This window comes from Paramacrobiotus metropolitanus, unplaced genomic scaffold (genome assembly GCF_019649055.1).
Source record: "Paramacrobiotus metropolitanus isolate TYO unplaced genomic scaffold, Prichtersi_v1.0 Parri_scaffold0000084, whole genome shotgun sequence".
In the NCBI taxonomy this organism is placed as follows: Eukaryota; Metazoa; Tardigrada; class Eutardigrada; order Parachela; family Macrobiotidae; genus Paramacrobiotus; species Paramacrobiotus metropolitanus.
The window spans coordinates 21,346-34,362 of NW_026570304.1; the positions used below are offsets into that span (position 1 = coordinate 21,346).

At 50.9% G+C, this 13,017-nt stretch overlaps 4 protein-coding genes across 4 annotated transcripts; 2 read left to right on the top strand and 2 right to left on the bottom strand.

Moving 5' to 3' along the window:
• Positions 1-1,465: 1,465 nt before the first annotated feature.
• LOC129595916 (uncharacterized) lies at positions 1,466-4,147 on the bottom strand. The gene is made up of 5 exons (XM_055493048.1): positions 4,029-4,147; positions 3,054-3,485; positions 2,332-2,498; positions 1,890-2,136; positions 1,466-1,830 (listed from the first exon to the last, which is right to left on the bottom strand). The coding sequence occupies exons 2-5, from the start codon at positions 3,430-3,432 to the stop codon at positions 1,730-1,732; spliced, it is 894 nt and encodes a 297-aa protein (XP_055349023.1). The 5' UTR covers positions 3,433-3,485; positions 4,029-4,147; the 3' UTR covers positions 1,466-1,729.
• LOC129595917 (TATA box-binding protein-like 1) lies at positions 4,132-7,838 on the top strand. Its single transcript, XM_055493050.1, has 5 exons — positions 4,132-4,742; positions 4,955-5,037; positions 6,439-6,606; positions 6,753-6,847; positions 6,913-7,838. Exons 1-5 carry the CDS (start codon positions 4,506-4,508, stop codon positions 7,149-7,151), a joined length of 822 nt encoding a protein of 273 aa, XP_055349025.1. The 5' UTR covers positions 4,132-4,505; the 3' UTR covers positions 7,152-7,838.
• Positions 7,839-8,549: 711 nt separating this feature from the next.
• On the top strand, positions 8,550-9,148 carry LOC129595971 (uncharacterized). Its single transcript, XM_055493107.1, has 3 exons — positions 8,550-8,648; positions 8,729-8,869; positions 8,950-9,148. Exons 1-3 carry the CDS (start codon positions 8,574-8,576, stop codon positions 9,064-9,066), a joined length of 333 nt encoding a protein of 110 aa, XP_055349082.1. The 5' UTR covers positions 8,550-8,573; the 3' UTR covers positions 9,067-9,148.
• Positions 9,149-9,844: 696 nt separating this feature from the next.
• LOC129595960 (uncharacterized) lies at positions 9,845-12,148 on the bottom strand. The gene is made up of 8 exons (XM_055493096.1): positions 11,914-12,148; positions 11,716-11,841; positions 11,338-11,649; positions 11,101-11,223; positions 10,853-11,005; positions 10,676-10,786; positions 10,476-10,607; positions 9,845-10,397 (listed from the first exon to the last, which is right to left on the bottom strand). Exons 1-8 carry the CDS (start codon positions 11,962-11,964, stop codon positions 10,281-10,283), a joined length of 1,125 nt encoding a protein of 374 aa, XP_055349071.1. The 5' UTR covers positions 11,965-12,148; the 3' UTR covers positions 9,845-10,280.
• Positions 12,149-13,017: the final 869 nt, after the last annotated feature.

The window sequence follows — 13,017 nt, forward strand, 5'->3', positions numbered from 1 at the left end:
CAATTATATTCCAAATATTATTCATTTATTTCCAGTTTTTGTCAGTCTTTTTGTCTTCTGTTTCTTTCTTTGCTGTTGCGTTGAATGTTTCTTATAATATTTCTCATTCCACTGGTTCAGATGGTTCTGCAGGTTTTATTTCTTTTGCTCTTAATTACTAGAAGTACTATACGTTCTCGTTATTTTCTAAGGCTATTTCTTTCCATTTTCATACATGTATATTTTTTAATTATTTTGCATTTATTGCTTATTAGTTAGTTAGTTGATTAATGACCACAGTAATATATTTGAACGATTAATTAATTATTCGTCCGCAGGAAGGGCTGTTGGTGCAGGCCAAAATGAAGCTACAGCAGTCGCCGGCGGGCGACGTCATGCTGGCGTCGGTGGTGCCCGCGGTTATGGAGACGGACGATGAGGAAGCACGGCTGCTGGTCCTCCCGGCGGAAGTGCAGCGGGAGGTGCTGGACATGATGGACACCCTGGAGCGCCTCAAGTGTCGCCGGGTGTGTTCGTTGTGGGACGCGCTGATCGGGAGGGAATGGCCGGTCATCTGGGTATCGTTCGCCCACTCCGAGCATGATCATGCAGCACTTCCACTGGGAGCTGTACGACTTCCTGATGGAGGATGTGCAGTTGCCCGGGGCGGCGGCAGCGGCGGAGCACTGCCAATGGGACGGCGGCGACGTCCTGAACGCGGATCAGCTGCCGGCCGCCGCGGCGGCGGTGCAGCGCGCGGTGTGGGTGGAGGGGACGTTCAGCGGGCCGGTGGAGCACTTCCGCCGGGAGCCGGTCCCGTACGCGGTCAGTTGTCGCAGCGCGGAGCCGGTGGATGTGTACGGGGACGGCGAAGCCAACTACTGGCACCTGCAGCTGCCGGCGGCGGAGACCCCAGGAGGAGGATCCCCGGGTGCTGGTCCCGTACGGCAACGTGCCCTGGCAAGTGGAGGATGTGCAGGGGACGGCTGGTCTGGGTAGGCTGACGCGGCTGACCCGCTGCGAGTGCGCGCTGCAGCGCGAAAGGACGGCCACACTGGCCAGCCGTGCCGCTCAGTCTCCACACTCTCCACCTTCCCAAGCTCCACTTCCGGCCAGCCCCAACTAGGCGGCTAGCACGTACTCACCTCCCGATGGGCCGTAATTCCAGCTCTGATTATTCGCCCTGGCCCCTGGGGGCCTGGCCGTTGCTCGATGGAGTCCCACCGCGGCGCCCGTTTCTTATCTTGTTCAACAATAAATTTGTTTCTTTTTGGCTAACAGTCAACAGGTTCGGCGTTGGATAGTCTTACGCCGGTGTTGTTGGACGATTATTTCCTTTATATTTTGATAATTAATAACGTTACCAGAGAAATAGGTGAAATTCAGCGGCTGCACTTATTCTGTTTGTTTATTTCTCTGCATTTCCTGTACAAGTCAATTGTGTTGTGATTACCAATGCGCCGGAAATTACAGCTGGGTGGAAAAATCCGTTAATAAATTTCTCTTTGTTACTCTGGCTAAGCAAAGATACTGCGCAGGTGAAGAGGGAATACTACGAGTACAAAGTGAAAAACAATAACAATTATCGTTCACTGGCGGTTATTGAGACAACCTGCCTCGCACTGAACGCCACCAGATTACTAGTGCAGTATGCGATGCAACAGCCAACTAACGGTTAAAGTAACGAGTCCCGTCAGCGACGCGCAACGCGGACAATCATCAATAAGAACGCAGCGGATGGAGCAGTAAATCAGCGCTTCGTCATGCGCGCGATGCGGACGGCCATCTCGCCGCACTGGCGCAGGGCCCCGGCGGCGTCGGCCATGTGGCTGTTCAGCGGCGCCTCCATGCCTGTACAAACAGCACCGGCTTGTCACTGCACAGCCAACGAAACATGCGCGTGTTCTTACGGGGCAGGCGGACGCTGGCGGCCTCCTGCAGCGCCTGCGCGGCGCCCAGCTCCAGGTCCAGCTCGGCCAGCAGGACGTCGAGGGCGGCGTTGTGGGCCTGCAGGTGGGCGGCCTCCTCCTGCTGCGCGCGCAGCGTCTCCAGCTGCTCCTGCACCTGCTCCAGCAGCGCCTGGTCCAGCGCCGCGCGACTGGCCGTCTCCGTCTCGTCCTCCAACGGATTAATCTCCAGCAGACTGCACAGCTTCTCCTGCAATGCCCCCGCCGAAATCACTATTAATCGTACCCAGTCCAGTGCGACTAACGTAAAAACCGCGGATTAAATACATTTATAATTTAAAAAAAAACACAACACCACCTTTCTTCCATTTTTAATTATCAATATTATGCTACAAATATAAAATAAGTACAAAATTGCATGGAATATTTCAACTGCCGCCCTTACCCGGAAGGTGAGGATGCACTGCTCGGCGTTCTTGAGGTACATGTCGTGGAGGGAGCCGGTCATCTGCAGCAGTTGCTCCCGCGGCACCAGCAACGCTTTCCGCTTCCACATGCCGCGCAGCAGCCGCGACACCGCCTCCACCACCTCCCCGTACACCAGCTTCTCCACTGCGAATACACAACAGCAATATTCTGATATTACGTTCCCCCGCTTATGTAGAAAATTTGCCCCAAAATCATCAAACATTAAAAACAATCAAATTATAATTTAAGCAATTAATTCAAATTTTTATCTAAAATTCAGGCAGAATGAATTATTTACTAATTGCTAAATAAAGTAAAATAAAATTTTCCATTGTCGCCCTTAAAAAATTATGTCTAGAAATAATTAATTAATCATCAAATTTTAGCTTTGTTTCGGCTGCGGCATACTAAATCCATAAACTAATAAACTCATACGCAAGACTTTGTACTTCAATAATTTAAATTTGCAAAATGTCCCTTTGAAAATAAAAAAATCGTTTCGAGTAATCACGATTTGTTTATGAATTTTATAAATTAAATAGAAAAAATTACACTTAAATAAGCTACTACGCAGTAAGTACAGTAATAACGGAAAATAATCTACGTAAAATTTAAGGTTACAGTAATTTAAATGACTATTACTAAAGCTGCACATTGCCTGCAGATGCTGCAGCAGAAACAGTGCAAGCGCCACCTAACTGCTCCGGCATTTGTCCTCGAAGAGAAATCCCTCCAGCAGGCCGACGCACTGCGTCCGCTGCTGCTGGCTGGCCGTGGCCGGGCGGAAGGGCAGCGCGGGGAAGGCCAGCCGGCAGCGCAGCTCCTCGTACTGCTTCTGCTCCACGGCGCTCTTCTTGGCGGTCGTCCTGCCAGTGCCAGGCATGGGCAGGGAGCTGCGGCCTTCCAAGGCCAGACTGGCGTCCGTGGTGCACGAGCGATCCACCAGGCTGACGCTCTGACTGCTGTCCTGCGCCTGCACCAGCGTGTTCTCCACCAGGCTCTCCTGCTGCTGCTCCGAGTTCGCAATCCCAGACGACGCAACAGCGTCCTGGCTGCTGCCTCCCTGCATCGCCATCATCTTCACTCCACAAACATCAATGTCTTTCAGTGCAGCACGATAATTGCCACTTCCTGACAAAAATAAAGATCTCGCAACTTTATCCCTGTCCGACAAGTGGTTTTGCTGAAAAAATATTCCCAGGAAATTTAAAAATAAAAATTAAAATTACTCAAGTTTACGATTTTAAGTTTTTAACTTCTGCCAGCGCACTACGCCGTCTCCAACTGATACGAACCCAACAAAGAAATTAAGTAATGCTGCTTTGACAGGGACATGGCCGCTTGCGCATCGAATGCATCGCGTAAAAAATACCTTGCAAAAGTGTCTATTTCACAATTTTCATCGATCATCCCTTAAGATTTACCCATCAATCACAAATAATAAATAATGCGATGATTTATTCTGAATTTTGGAAATGAAAAATTGCATTTTAAGATTTATAGAGCAGCCGTTGAAAAAATTGAATCTTGCATTTTACTGTTAGGTTACAGTTACAAAGCGGATAGCCTCCACTTCCCTGTAGCCAGCGAAAATGACTCACGCCTCATAATAATACAAAACGCAGCAATCGCAGCCGCCTGGAGGCGGAGCATACACATGTGAACGAACTGTACGGTCTTGTCAACGGACCCGCCACGTTTCGTTCCCAAGCGTCGCAGTGCAAGCAAATGACAATATGAATTAATTTGATCTTTCCGGTTTGTTATCATTTACGGTGACTTTTCACTTTTTATGGCCAAAAGGTGCAGGAAAGACTAATAGCGAGGACAATTCGAGTGGTAATTAGCCAATGAAAAGGCTGTTGATGAGAAAGTCAGCTGCTGCGGTTCCCTGTATGAACTTCCCCAGCACCGTGTCGATGACTGGCTGCGATGCGCCATAAAAGCACGCTGGCATCAGTCTCTCGCTTCACGTGAAGCGAGAGACTGGCTGGCTGCTGCAACGCGAGACTGCGCGACTTTTCCTGTTTCTCCTCTTTCCTCTCCTACATCCCCGTGTCGTCTTTCGATTTCCATGTTTTTTTAATTATTGACTGTTGCGCATCCCTTAGCAACTGCTGGACAGCGTGGTCCGTGCGTGGGTGAGGGAAAATGGCCGCGGTGATCTCTGGTGGCACGGTCGTTAACCCGAGCTTCGACAGCAGCAACGCGACTGCTGTCGTCGTCAACAGCGCCGTCCGTCACGAGCAGACAGCCCCGCTCAGAGCCAACGAGGAGCTGCGCTTCGAGCTGGTCAACGTCGTCTGCATGTTCAAGACGCACTGCCATCTGGATCTGAAGAAGTTGGCGCGGGAGGGCGCCAATGTCGAGTTCCGTCGTGATCCTCCGGTGAGAAATCAGGAGGGAAATGAATTATTCGTGACGATGATCGCATCGGGGGTGTAGCGTCACGAGGGTACTGCGGGGTGGCGCCTGCAGTGCTTGGCGTGTTATTTGTCCCTAGATTATAACCTCGCCTCGCCATTCAACAGACTTTGAGATTTCCTTGTGATTGTTGTGATTTTCGGGTTGTTTGATGCGTTTTCGTTTGGGAATTGCAGAGTGTGTTGATGAAAATCCGCAATCCGCGAGTGACGGCCAGTATTTGGAGTGCTGGCAAGGTGACTTGTATCGGTGCGAAGAGGTAAGATTGGCTTTTGAGTTTTAGCAGTGAATAAGGATAATCAGATAATGCAATAATTTGAAATTCCTGTTCTTGTTTGCTGTTTTCTTGAATTTTAATTTTTGAATAATTTAATGTTAAAATTTTGAGGGGTTTTTTTGCAGTTTTTTATGAAGTTCCCATTTACTGGTAGGATGTATACAGCTTACGTCAATAAAATAATGTAGCCTGACTTTTTATCACTTTTATTACTGGTATATGTATGTGTGCATTAACAAGCCTAGCTGCAGTGTCACTTTCTAACGGTATATTCCTTGAGATTCGTTATCGTGCTTCCCTTTCGCCTTTCATTGCTTAAAGTGGAAGTATCTGGAACGACTAAAGCGACATTTTTCCCCAACTGAGTGGCGACTGCAGGTGCAGACGCGACTAGTTGCACGTCAATTTGCTGATTAGAATTTCTCGAATCACTGACTTCCGGTGGCGACAAAAATGCAGTTAGTGCATTTTATACTAGTTCGCAGTATTACTAAAATGCAGCACACGTTGCAGAATTTTTTCACGGGTAGTACAATGAATTGATGGCTGGGAAAAGGATGGTTGGTTGAATTTGTGTGGGAATTTCGGAAAAAGGCTGGTGTTGGCGACTTAGTGTTGTTAGCATAGACATTAGACACTAGGCAGTGAGACACTCGCTACTTAACTGTTGGCGTTGCGGTGAGCGAAAGTGGTGTGTGCGTTGCGGAAAGGTGAATGCACTTGGCTGCGGTGGAATTAAGCGAGAGTGTGTGAGCATTATTCGTACTTCGTCGGCCATTAGCTACGACTACGAGCATGGAGATTGATTGTGTGTGATTCTGTAGTGGTGTGCGTGAGTCGTCTGACGAGGTTGGTTAACTTGATTTCTTCTCACTGGACACTGAATGACTGAATCAAAAGAAGTGTCTTTCTGTGGCGCAGTTCAGAATGTGCTTAGTGTTTAACGTTCTGGCCGTTTGGCGGAAACGTACAGAATACAGATACGTTCATGCATTCGGCGGTGTCGTTCGCCTTGAAAGAGCTGCAAGCGGACGAGCGCTGCCGGCTGTAGAATACTGTAGAAACTAGAATGCAGTTGGCGTCGTTTTGTTTGCTTCGGACGTTGCTTGCGCCAACACCGTGTCTTGGCATTTTCGGCAGGGATTTCGATCGGATATTCCGTTCAGTAAATATTCTCATCTCCTTTTCTGACTTAGGTTACAAATTAAAAATTTTTTGTAGGGAACAGGTACTCATAAAAAACTTCAGATAAATAACTAATAAATTTTTAGTAATTTTTTTTAATTATTTTAATAGGAAGAATAGGAAAAATTATAATATTATAAAATTATGGGAGTGGGCATTTGTCAGCAGTCGTATTATTGATCGTTCCGGCTGTTGTAGCGAGGCCGACGCGCATTTGGGAGCGCGGCGCGTGGCGCGCAAGATTCAGAAGTGCGGCTTTGGCGCCAAGTTCGTGGACTTCAAGATCATCAACTGCCTGGCGGTGGCCTATTTACCCTTCGGCGTCCGCATCGACCTCCTCAAGGACGCCTACCCGCACGAAGTCCAGTGAGTCAACCTCCGTCTTGGCTTTTTATTGCTGAATTTTATTTTATTTTTTTATAAAACACCGGAAGTGAGTATTTATTTTATGTATTAAATTGTGGCTGGATTTTAATTGATTTGTAATTAACAGCGGCGTTTTTGTACTGCAGGTATGAGCCGGAACTGCACCCGGCGGCCTCGTGGAAGCTGCCGGAAGTGGGCGGCCAGATCCAGGTCTTTCAGACGGGCAACACCACCATCACCGGTAAAGGCCGTGATGCGCTGTCGTTCTATTGTCGTTAAACCATCATCTGTTAATGTGTCATGCAGCGCCGAACGCGATGAGTGCGCGCAAGACGCTGGCGAGCATCTACGCCAAGCTGTACGAGTTCCGCAAGCCCAAGGACAGCGTCGAGCTGTCGCGGACGCCCTCGGGACCGCGGAAGGGGCGCAAACGCGGTCTTTCAGGCGGCGAGGCGGACGCGGAGGTGGACGAGTTCCAGGCGGAGCTGAAGGCCTTCAAGCTGGACGGCGACGAGGAGGAGGAGGACGAGGACGACGACGAGTGACTGACTGACTGTTCAACAGCAGTCGCCTCCAGGTTCCTGCTTGCTCAACCCGGCGCACCGCCCTCCTCTCATCCCGACCTGCACCGCGGCGCCCGGCACTCCTCGTCCTTGGCCGCCCTCCATCCGAATCCCGATCGCCCGAACGAATCGCCTCCCGGGGCGGCCAGTTGTGATGCTCTCCCGACGCTGACGGGGAATTGCGCCTGATACACTAACTGATTTGATAACGAGCCTCTGGTTCCATTTTGTTTATATTGTAATCTATCTACCGTCGCTCCTATTTATTGCCGCATTTTATCTAACCTGTCAACAGATCTGTCGTCGCGCCGGTCCAATGATAATCCGGCGCCCCGATGTAATCGTCCTTTGGTTTCCTCAGAATTAATGCTAACTGTACAGATGGCCTAATCGTGTATGTTTTCATCGTGCGAGTGAAGAGTGCGGTTTACTGTGGTATTAGATTGCCAACAGGTAATTATACCGCTGCCCGGCTGTTGTCGTTCGGCAATTCTGCAGAATCCCGCGCGGGATCCTTTCTTACTAATGTTGCATGCCTTTTGTTGTCCTTGCACAAGTTTTTAACCGAATAACCAGCACAGTCACGGTGTCAGTTGTCGTTGGAATCGGATTTGTACAGGTATTTTTGGTTTCGCAATAAACGCAGAATTAAACGCCAGCTGGCTGTTATATATCTGTAGAAGGAGAAGTACTTACTCGTATTTTAGATTTTTCTAAGCGCTCGACAAAACGAGTTATTCACACGATATTTATTTTTAAACAGATTTTTGTGCAAGTGTAGCACAAACTTCATTCGCGTGAGCAGCGTCGCAAGATACCAGCTGTCGGGCAAAAATGGATTCGCAATCTCATTAATTATAAAATTTCTTAAAGATTAGCTAATTAATTGCAAGAGAAATCTTCGACACGTCACACGGCAGTCACGGCGCGCACCTAGGACGTACCGCCACGAGGCGGCAGAAACTCTGTGTGACTGCAGCCTTCGGCGGTTGGCAGCGCGCGCGGTAAAGCGTTGCGGAGCAGAAAGGAAACATTATTTTTTGCTCACTCATCATTCATGACTCACAATTTTCAGGCACAGTAACAAGTCAAAGTGGTTCGCATTTATTAGTTTGTATTTCGCTGCATAAATGGTGGCATGGCATGTGTGTAGAACGTGGCGGAAGTGCACTACCTGTGCGGCATCGCGCCCTGTGTGCAGCACGCGAGTAAAGGTCAAACCCAGCTGCACGATCATTTGCTGGCGGAGCATCTGGCCTTGGTGAGCATCACGACGAAGACCTACCACCGCTGCCCGGCCGCTGCACAGGTGCGCGACACATCCGCTGCCTGCTGCTGCCCGCTTTACCCCTTTTTGATGTTCCGCAGGGATGTGCCGTTGTGACGCGCGCCGCTGACCGCCAGATGGAGGCGCACATCCGGGCCGTGCATCCGCAGCTGCTGGGCCTGGCCAGCGACTACTCGGAGGCAGCCAAAGAGGTGTGATGGAAAGAGTAGTTGAATATTTATTTAACATGTAATACAGTCTACTTTGATTTGTATTTTGTAACGGGTGACAGGAGCGAGCGCGGCTGGAGCGTCTGGCGGTGGAGACGGCCGAGTGCGTCGGCGAGGCGCTGAGCCGCAGCGTCGACACGGAGGACGCCGCGCCAGCAGTCCCTTGCTCTGCGACTACCACTGCCCCGTCGCGGAGAGTGCAGGTTGGGAGTCGTGCAGTCCCTTCCTCTCCTCACTCCCTGAATCTATGACAATGCGGTTGAATTATCATTTTTCTCCGCAGGGCTGCCAGGCGGACTATCCCCAGCGCGACTACATGCTGTGGCACACCACCGCGACGACTGGAATCGCCCGGCGAGTGTTGAGTGCTTTCTGGTCGCTGACAGGCAACTGTAGCTGATTAACTGCCGGGACAATTTTGCAGGAGTAATGCAGCGACATCTGCCGCCAGTTGTCCGTCAGTCCGAGTCTCCTCCTGCCCATTCTCAGTTTCTCGCTCACAGACTGACACTATTTTTCTACAAGTTGCCTTTTCCGTTGGCTGAATGTTTTGTATGTTTTTGCTCCCACTGAGAGCAATATTCTGTTATTTGGTTATTGTCCGGTTAACGTTGCGCATCTATCAAGTTGGACTGTTCGTTCTTGTGGCGCTTTTCCAAGTTGCGACGGTAGACAGACAACGGAATTAAAATACGTACGATATCACTTTGGTAGTGTACAAGTGTACAGTACACATAAAACTCGTAGCACTTGGCGGAACTACATGTACTGAGATATACTGAGATGTACTCGTAATATTGGCCAAGGTCTGGCGCACGCTCAACGCGATCGGCGCTGCGAGCGGGCGAGGTACTCACACCATAGAGGATGATTCAGTCTTGCCCCAACGATAGATCGTCCGCATATTTACCGATGATGGGGGTGTTACCCGTCTGGAAGACCTGGATCTGAGTCATCTGACTGCCCACTTCCGGTAGAGGCGGGGCACTGCCGGGCGTGAGCGCAGCAGTGAATAGGAAGTGAGTTCACAGTGACAAGCTGGACGAACGGGATGATGGGTGCATCATCCCGAGAAGTCAACCAAAGCAACATCGTTGACAAGCATTTACTCAACAGGTGCACAAGCAGGACAAGCGGAGCCAGCATCCATTCAAGCCATTCTCTAATGCAACGTGCGTTCCATTCTGTTAGACATTCAACCGACAAAAGTGTAGAGAAAAGAAGGATGAATCACACCGTTACGCGGTGAGAACAACAACCAGTGAACAGTACAGAATACCAACAACACTGTGAACAAGGCGGTCATTCGACTACTCTCGTTACAATATTAGCTTCGTGGAAAAGGTCACGGTAGCACTCCATCGTCGTGAGATGTGCAGTTAAGCAAACGCCTAATCCGGTTCCAGTGGTTAACGTAGTAACGTAAGCCATCGAGTAAAAGTGCTGAATTTACCGAATTAATTTTATCGGTCTCCACGAAAGGGAAAACACGTTTGTTTTTCTAAAAGGTTAAGACGCCATTTTAAGAAACTTCCCCCGTCCACGCGACAGACCGCTGCAAAACGAATCCTCCCGGCTCCCGGCAATTAGACGCTGCGTCCCACCGACGAGAAACTAACCAACGATCAGTGATTGACTGCCTGTTGCGACGGGATTATTCCATTTATCCCGGTGATCGGCGCCGATGTGCCAGACAATGTAGTCGCGCTGGTGGTGCTCCACCCGGCATCCCTGCAAGGCAAGGACGGCGGGCATTAGATTTATCAGGCCAGAGAACGGAAATAAGGGTGTCGGTGAGCAGACACCTACCAGGACGGGACAGTGGTAGTCGAAGATGAAGGGCTCGTTCTCGGCGGCGTCCTCCGTGTCGACGGCGCGGCTGAGCGACTCACCGACGCACTCGGCCGTCTCCACGGCCAGACGCTCCAGCCGCGCTCGCTCCTGGTATCCGTTAAAACTTAGATTGCATTACATGTTCGATAAACATTCAACCACTTTTTCCAGCACACCTGTTTGGCCGTCTCCAAGTAGTCAGTGGTCAGACCCAGCAGCTGCGGATGCACCGCCTTGACGTGCACCTCCACCTGGTGGTCAGGGGCCCAGGTCACCACGCTGCAGTCCTGTAGAAGAGAAAAAGCAGTGAATTTGTTGGGAGGTGGAGCCGTTGGCCGTGTCCTGTCCGGTACCCGTGCATCCGCCGGGCACCCGTGGAACAATTTGGTCGGCATGCGGAAGAGTCGCCGGTGCGCCGCCAGCAGATGTAGATGCAGATCCATCGGGCCCGCGCTCTCGTGCCCCGCGCACGGAGGGACGCCGCATACGTAGTACACGGCACTGCCCTGCGCAACACACACAACGGGTTTCACGCGCACGTATACAAATCCTTTGGCTACAAAATATCATAAAGCAATATATTCATAACGGTGCTGCTTACTTTGATGACGGCGGGGAAGACGATTTTGTCGGGGATGACTTGGCGGGGCCAGAGGCGCGTCACGTCGCCGGTCCACTGCGGGAAGATGCGGTTCTTTTTATCCCGGATGAACTCCCGATGTCTCTGTAATAAACACCCTGCCACGCTACCACATTTTCGAAACAACTAGCCGAATAAAGCAACCGCAGAGTACGGCCGAGTTTTTGCACATTATATCAAAAATTCCCAACTGCTTACCTGGCCGGTAATCATCTTCCAGCGATGGCACAGCGCCTCGCTCATCGCGGCATAATACGCGGGATGTTGGTCGCGGATGTGGTTGCTGAATACAGTTCCGAAGGGGTCGAATTCAACGAGATCACACGGGGCGCCCTGGTTGAACTCGGCCGGGCAGGGACAGTGGAAATTCAGTTGCACGCTGTGCAGATTGCGACGCCCGCCCTCGAGGTGCGCCTTCAGATCCTGCGGGTAGCCCGCGCGGAACTTCTTGCAGGCTTCCACGGCGTTCTCCGCGAAACGCAGCGGACACCACAGCGGTTCGATAATCGTCTGAAGTCGGCAATCATGCGGTTTAGTTGGCGTATAGAACAATAAAGTACCGTAAGAAGCACTCACCACGGTGGTCGCTCGCATCAGCACATGCGTGGCGCGCTCGGAGACGCGGATGAGGACCAGGTTGTCTTTGCTCAACTCCGAGATGCGCACTTCGCGATCCGGCCGTCCCGTTGCTGCACAAAATGCCTGCAAACGGCAACCATCTCATGAGGCATTTAAGGCAGCCATCAGAGTCTCGTTACCCTGCCACTTTCCCACCTGCGCAGAGTCCGCTGCCTCCACGAGCTCCTCGTGTCCCGTCCGTATCATGATGATTAGTCACAGGTTCAACGCAGGTCAAAAAAACGCGATTCGGCCTGGCAAATGTCAAACGGCCAAACGATTATCCAGCCGATGTGTGGGAGCTATGAAAAGCTCACTTCGTATAAACCACAAGCCGTTGCAAATGTGAAATTTGCAAAGCAGAGAAACGGGAGAAAGATGGAAAAATGAAGTACTACGTCGTAAGTTCGTAACTAGGATCTTGATGACAACGACAACGTCACAAGAAAACACGAATCACAGAGAGCAGATTTGACTTTTGGTTGTGGCTGCAGCCTCTGGCGGCTGGCAGCAGAGCGGAGTGCATCGAGCGCAGCCACCCCTGCGAGCACGATTTATTACACACTACGTACCGCGCTTCACAGTGCGCACAAAGTTTATTTTTGAAACTGTAAGAACTTTTTAATCAAAAGTTTTTTTTCCAAGCCACTGTACTACAACACACACATCACAATAAAACCGAGCAAACGACTGGCACGAAGAAAACTACAAATCCAACTCAGTCCCCGCGGGACAGGCGCCACTTGCTGTAATTAATCGTACACGTTCCGCGGCGCATATACAGTACTGCTTCCACGAATCACTCCCGCTCTCCCGCCCCCCGCCGGTGTCCCGCAACCTCCGCTCCGGACGTGACGATCCCGCAGTCCGATCCGCCGGCGCCCAGCCGCACGTGCATCCGTATTCTGCGTGAAAATGCTGGCGACAGTCCCTAGTCGACCTCGCGGTTCCAGGCGATGGCCTCCTCCAGGGCCCGGCATTTCAGGACGCAGAGGATGGGGGCGAAGGTCTCCTTGAGGAAGACGGGCGGATTAAGCGGGAGGTCGGTGATGAGGGTCGGTTCGCCCATGCACAAGTTGTCACCGGAAGCCTGGTTGATGGGTTCTCCGCCCACGAGGACGCGGCCGCCGGCGATGGTTTGTCGGCTGGTGTAAAGCGACGCCGGCCGCTGTGGGCGTCGGGCCGTTCAGGGTTTTCGGGTCCAGCGGATCGCCTTTGATTAAATAACAAGTAGTTCAGTATCAAATTCAAAAATTCAAT

What these genes read in the sequence shown, in the direction of transcription:
- LOC129595916 (XM_055493048.1), bottom strand. Translation starts at nt 3,432, where the DNA reads ATGATGGCGATGCAGGGAGGCAGCAGCCAGGACGCTGTTGCGTCGTCT. An exon ending in CGAGGACAAATGCCGGAGCA is followed by an intron (nt 2,499 to 3,053) that starts GTTAGGTGGCGC and finishes GTGTATTCGCAG; the next exon opens with TGGAGAAGCTGGTGTACGGG. An exon ending in CGCCAGCGTCCGCCTGCCCC is followed by an intron (nt 1,831 to 1,889) that starts GTAAGAACACGC and finishes CTGTTTGTACAG; the next exon opens with GCATGGAGGCGCCGCTGAAC.
- LOC129595917 (XM_055493050.1), top strand. Translation starts at nt 4,506, where the DNA reads ATGGCCGCGGTGATCTCTGGTGGCACGGTCGTTAACCCGAGCTTCGAC. An exon ending in ACTTGTATCGGTGCGAAGAG is followed by an intron (nt 5,038 to 6,438) that starts GTAAGATTGGCT and finishes CGGCTGTTGTAG; the next exon opens with CGAGGCCGACGCGCATTTGG. An exon ending in GCCTACCCGCACGAAGTCCA is followed by an intron (nt 6,607 to 6,752) that starts GTGAGTCAACCT and finishes TTTGTACTGCAG; the next exon opens with GTATGAGCCGGAACTGCACC.
- LOC129595971 (XM_055493107.1), top strand. Translation starts at nt 8,574, where the DNA reads ATGGAGGCGCACATCCGGGCCGTGCATCCGCAGCTGCTGGGCCTGGCC. An exon ending in ACTCGGAGGCAGCCAAAGAG is followed by an intron (nt 8,649 to 8,728) that starts GTGTGATGGAAA and finishes AACGGGTGACAG; the next exon opens with GAGCGAGCGCGGCTGGAGCG. An exon ending in CCCCGTCGCGGAGAGTGCAG is followed by an intron (nt 8,870 to 8,949) that starts GTTGGGAGTCGT and finishes TTTTCTCCGCAG; the next exon opens with GGCTGCCAGGCGGACTATCC.
- LOC129595960 (XM_055493096.1), bottom strand. Translation starts at nt 11,964, where the DNA reads ATGATACGGACGGGACACGAGGAGCTCGTGGAGGCAGCGGACTCTGCG. An exon ending in ACTTGGAGACGGCCAAACAG is followed by an intron (nt 10,608 to 10,675) that starts GTGTGCTGGAAA and finishes AACGGATACCAG; the next exon opens with GAGCGAGCGCGGCTGGAGCG. An exon ending in ACTACCACTGTCCCGTCCTG is followed by an intron (nt 10,398 to 10,475) that starts GTAGGTGTCTGC and finishes CTTGCCTTGCAG; the next exon opens with GGATGCCGGGTGGAGCACCA.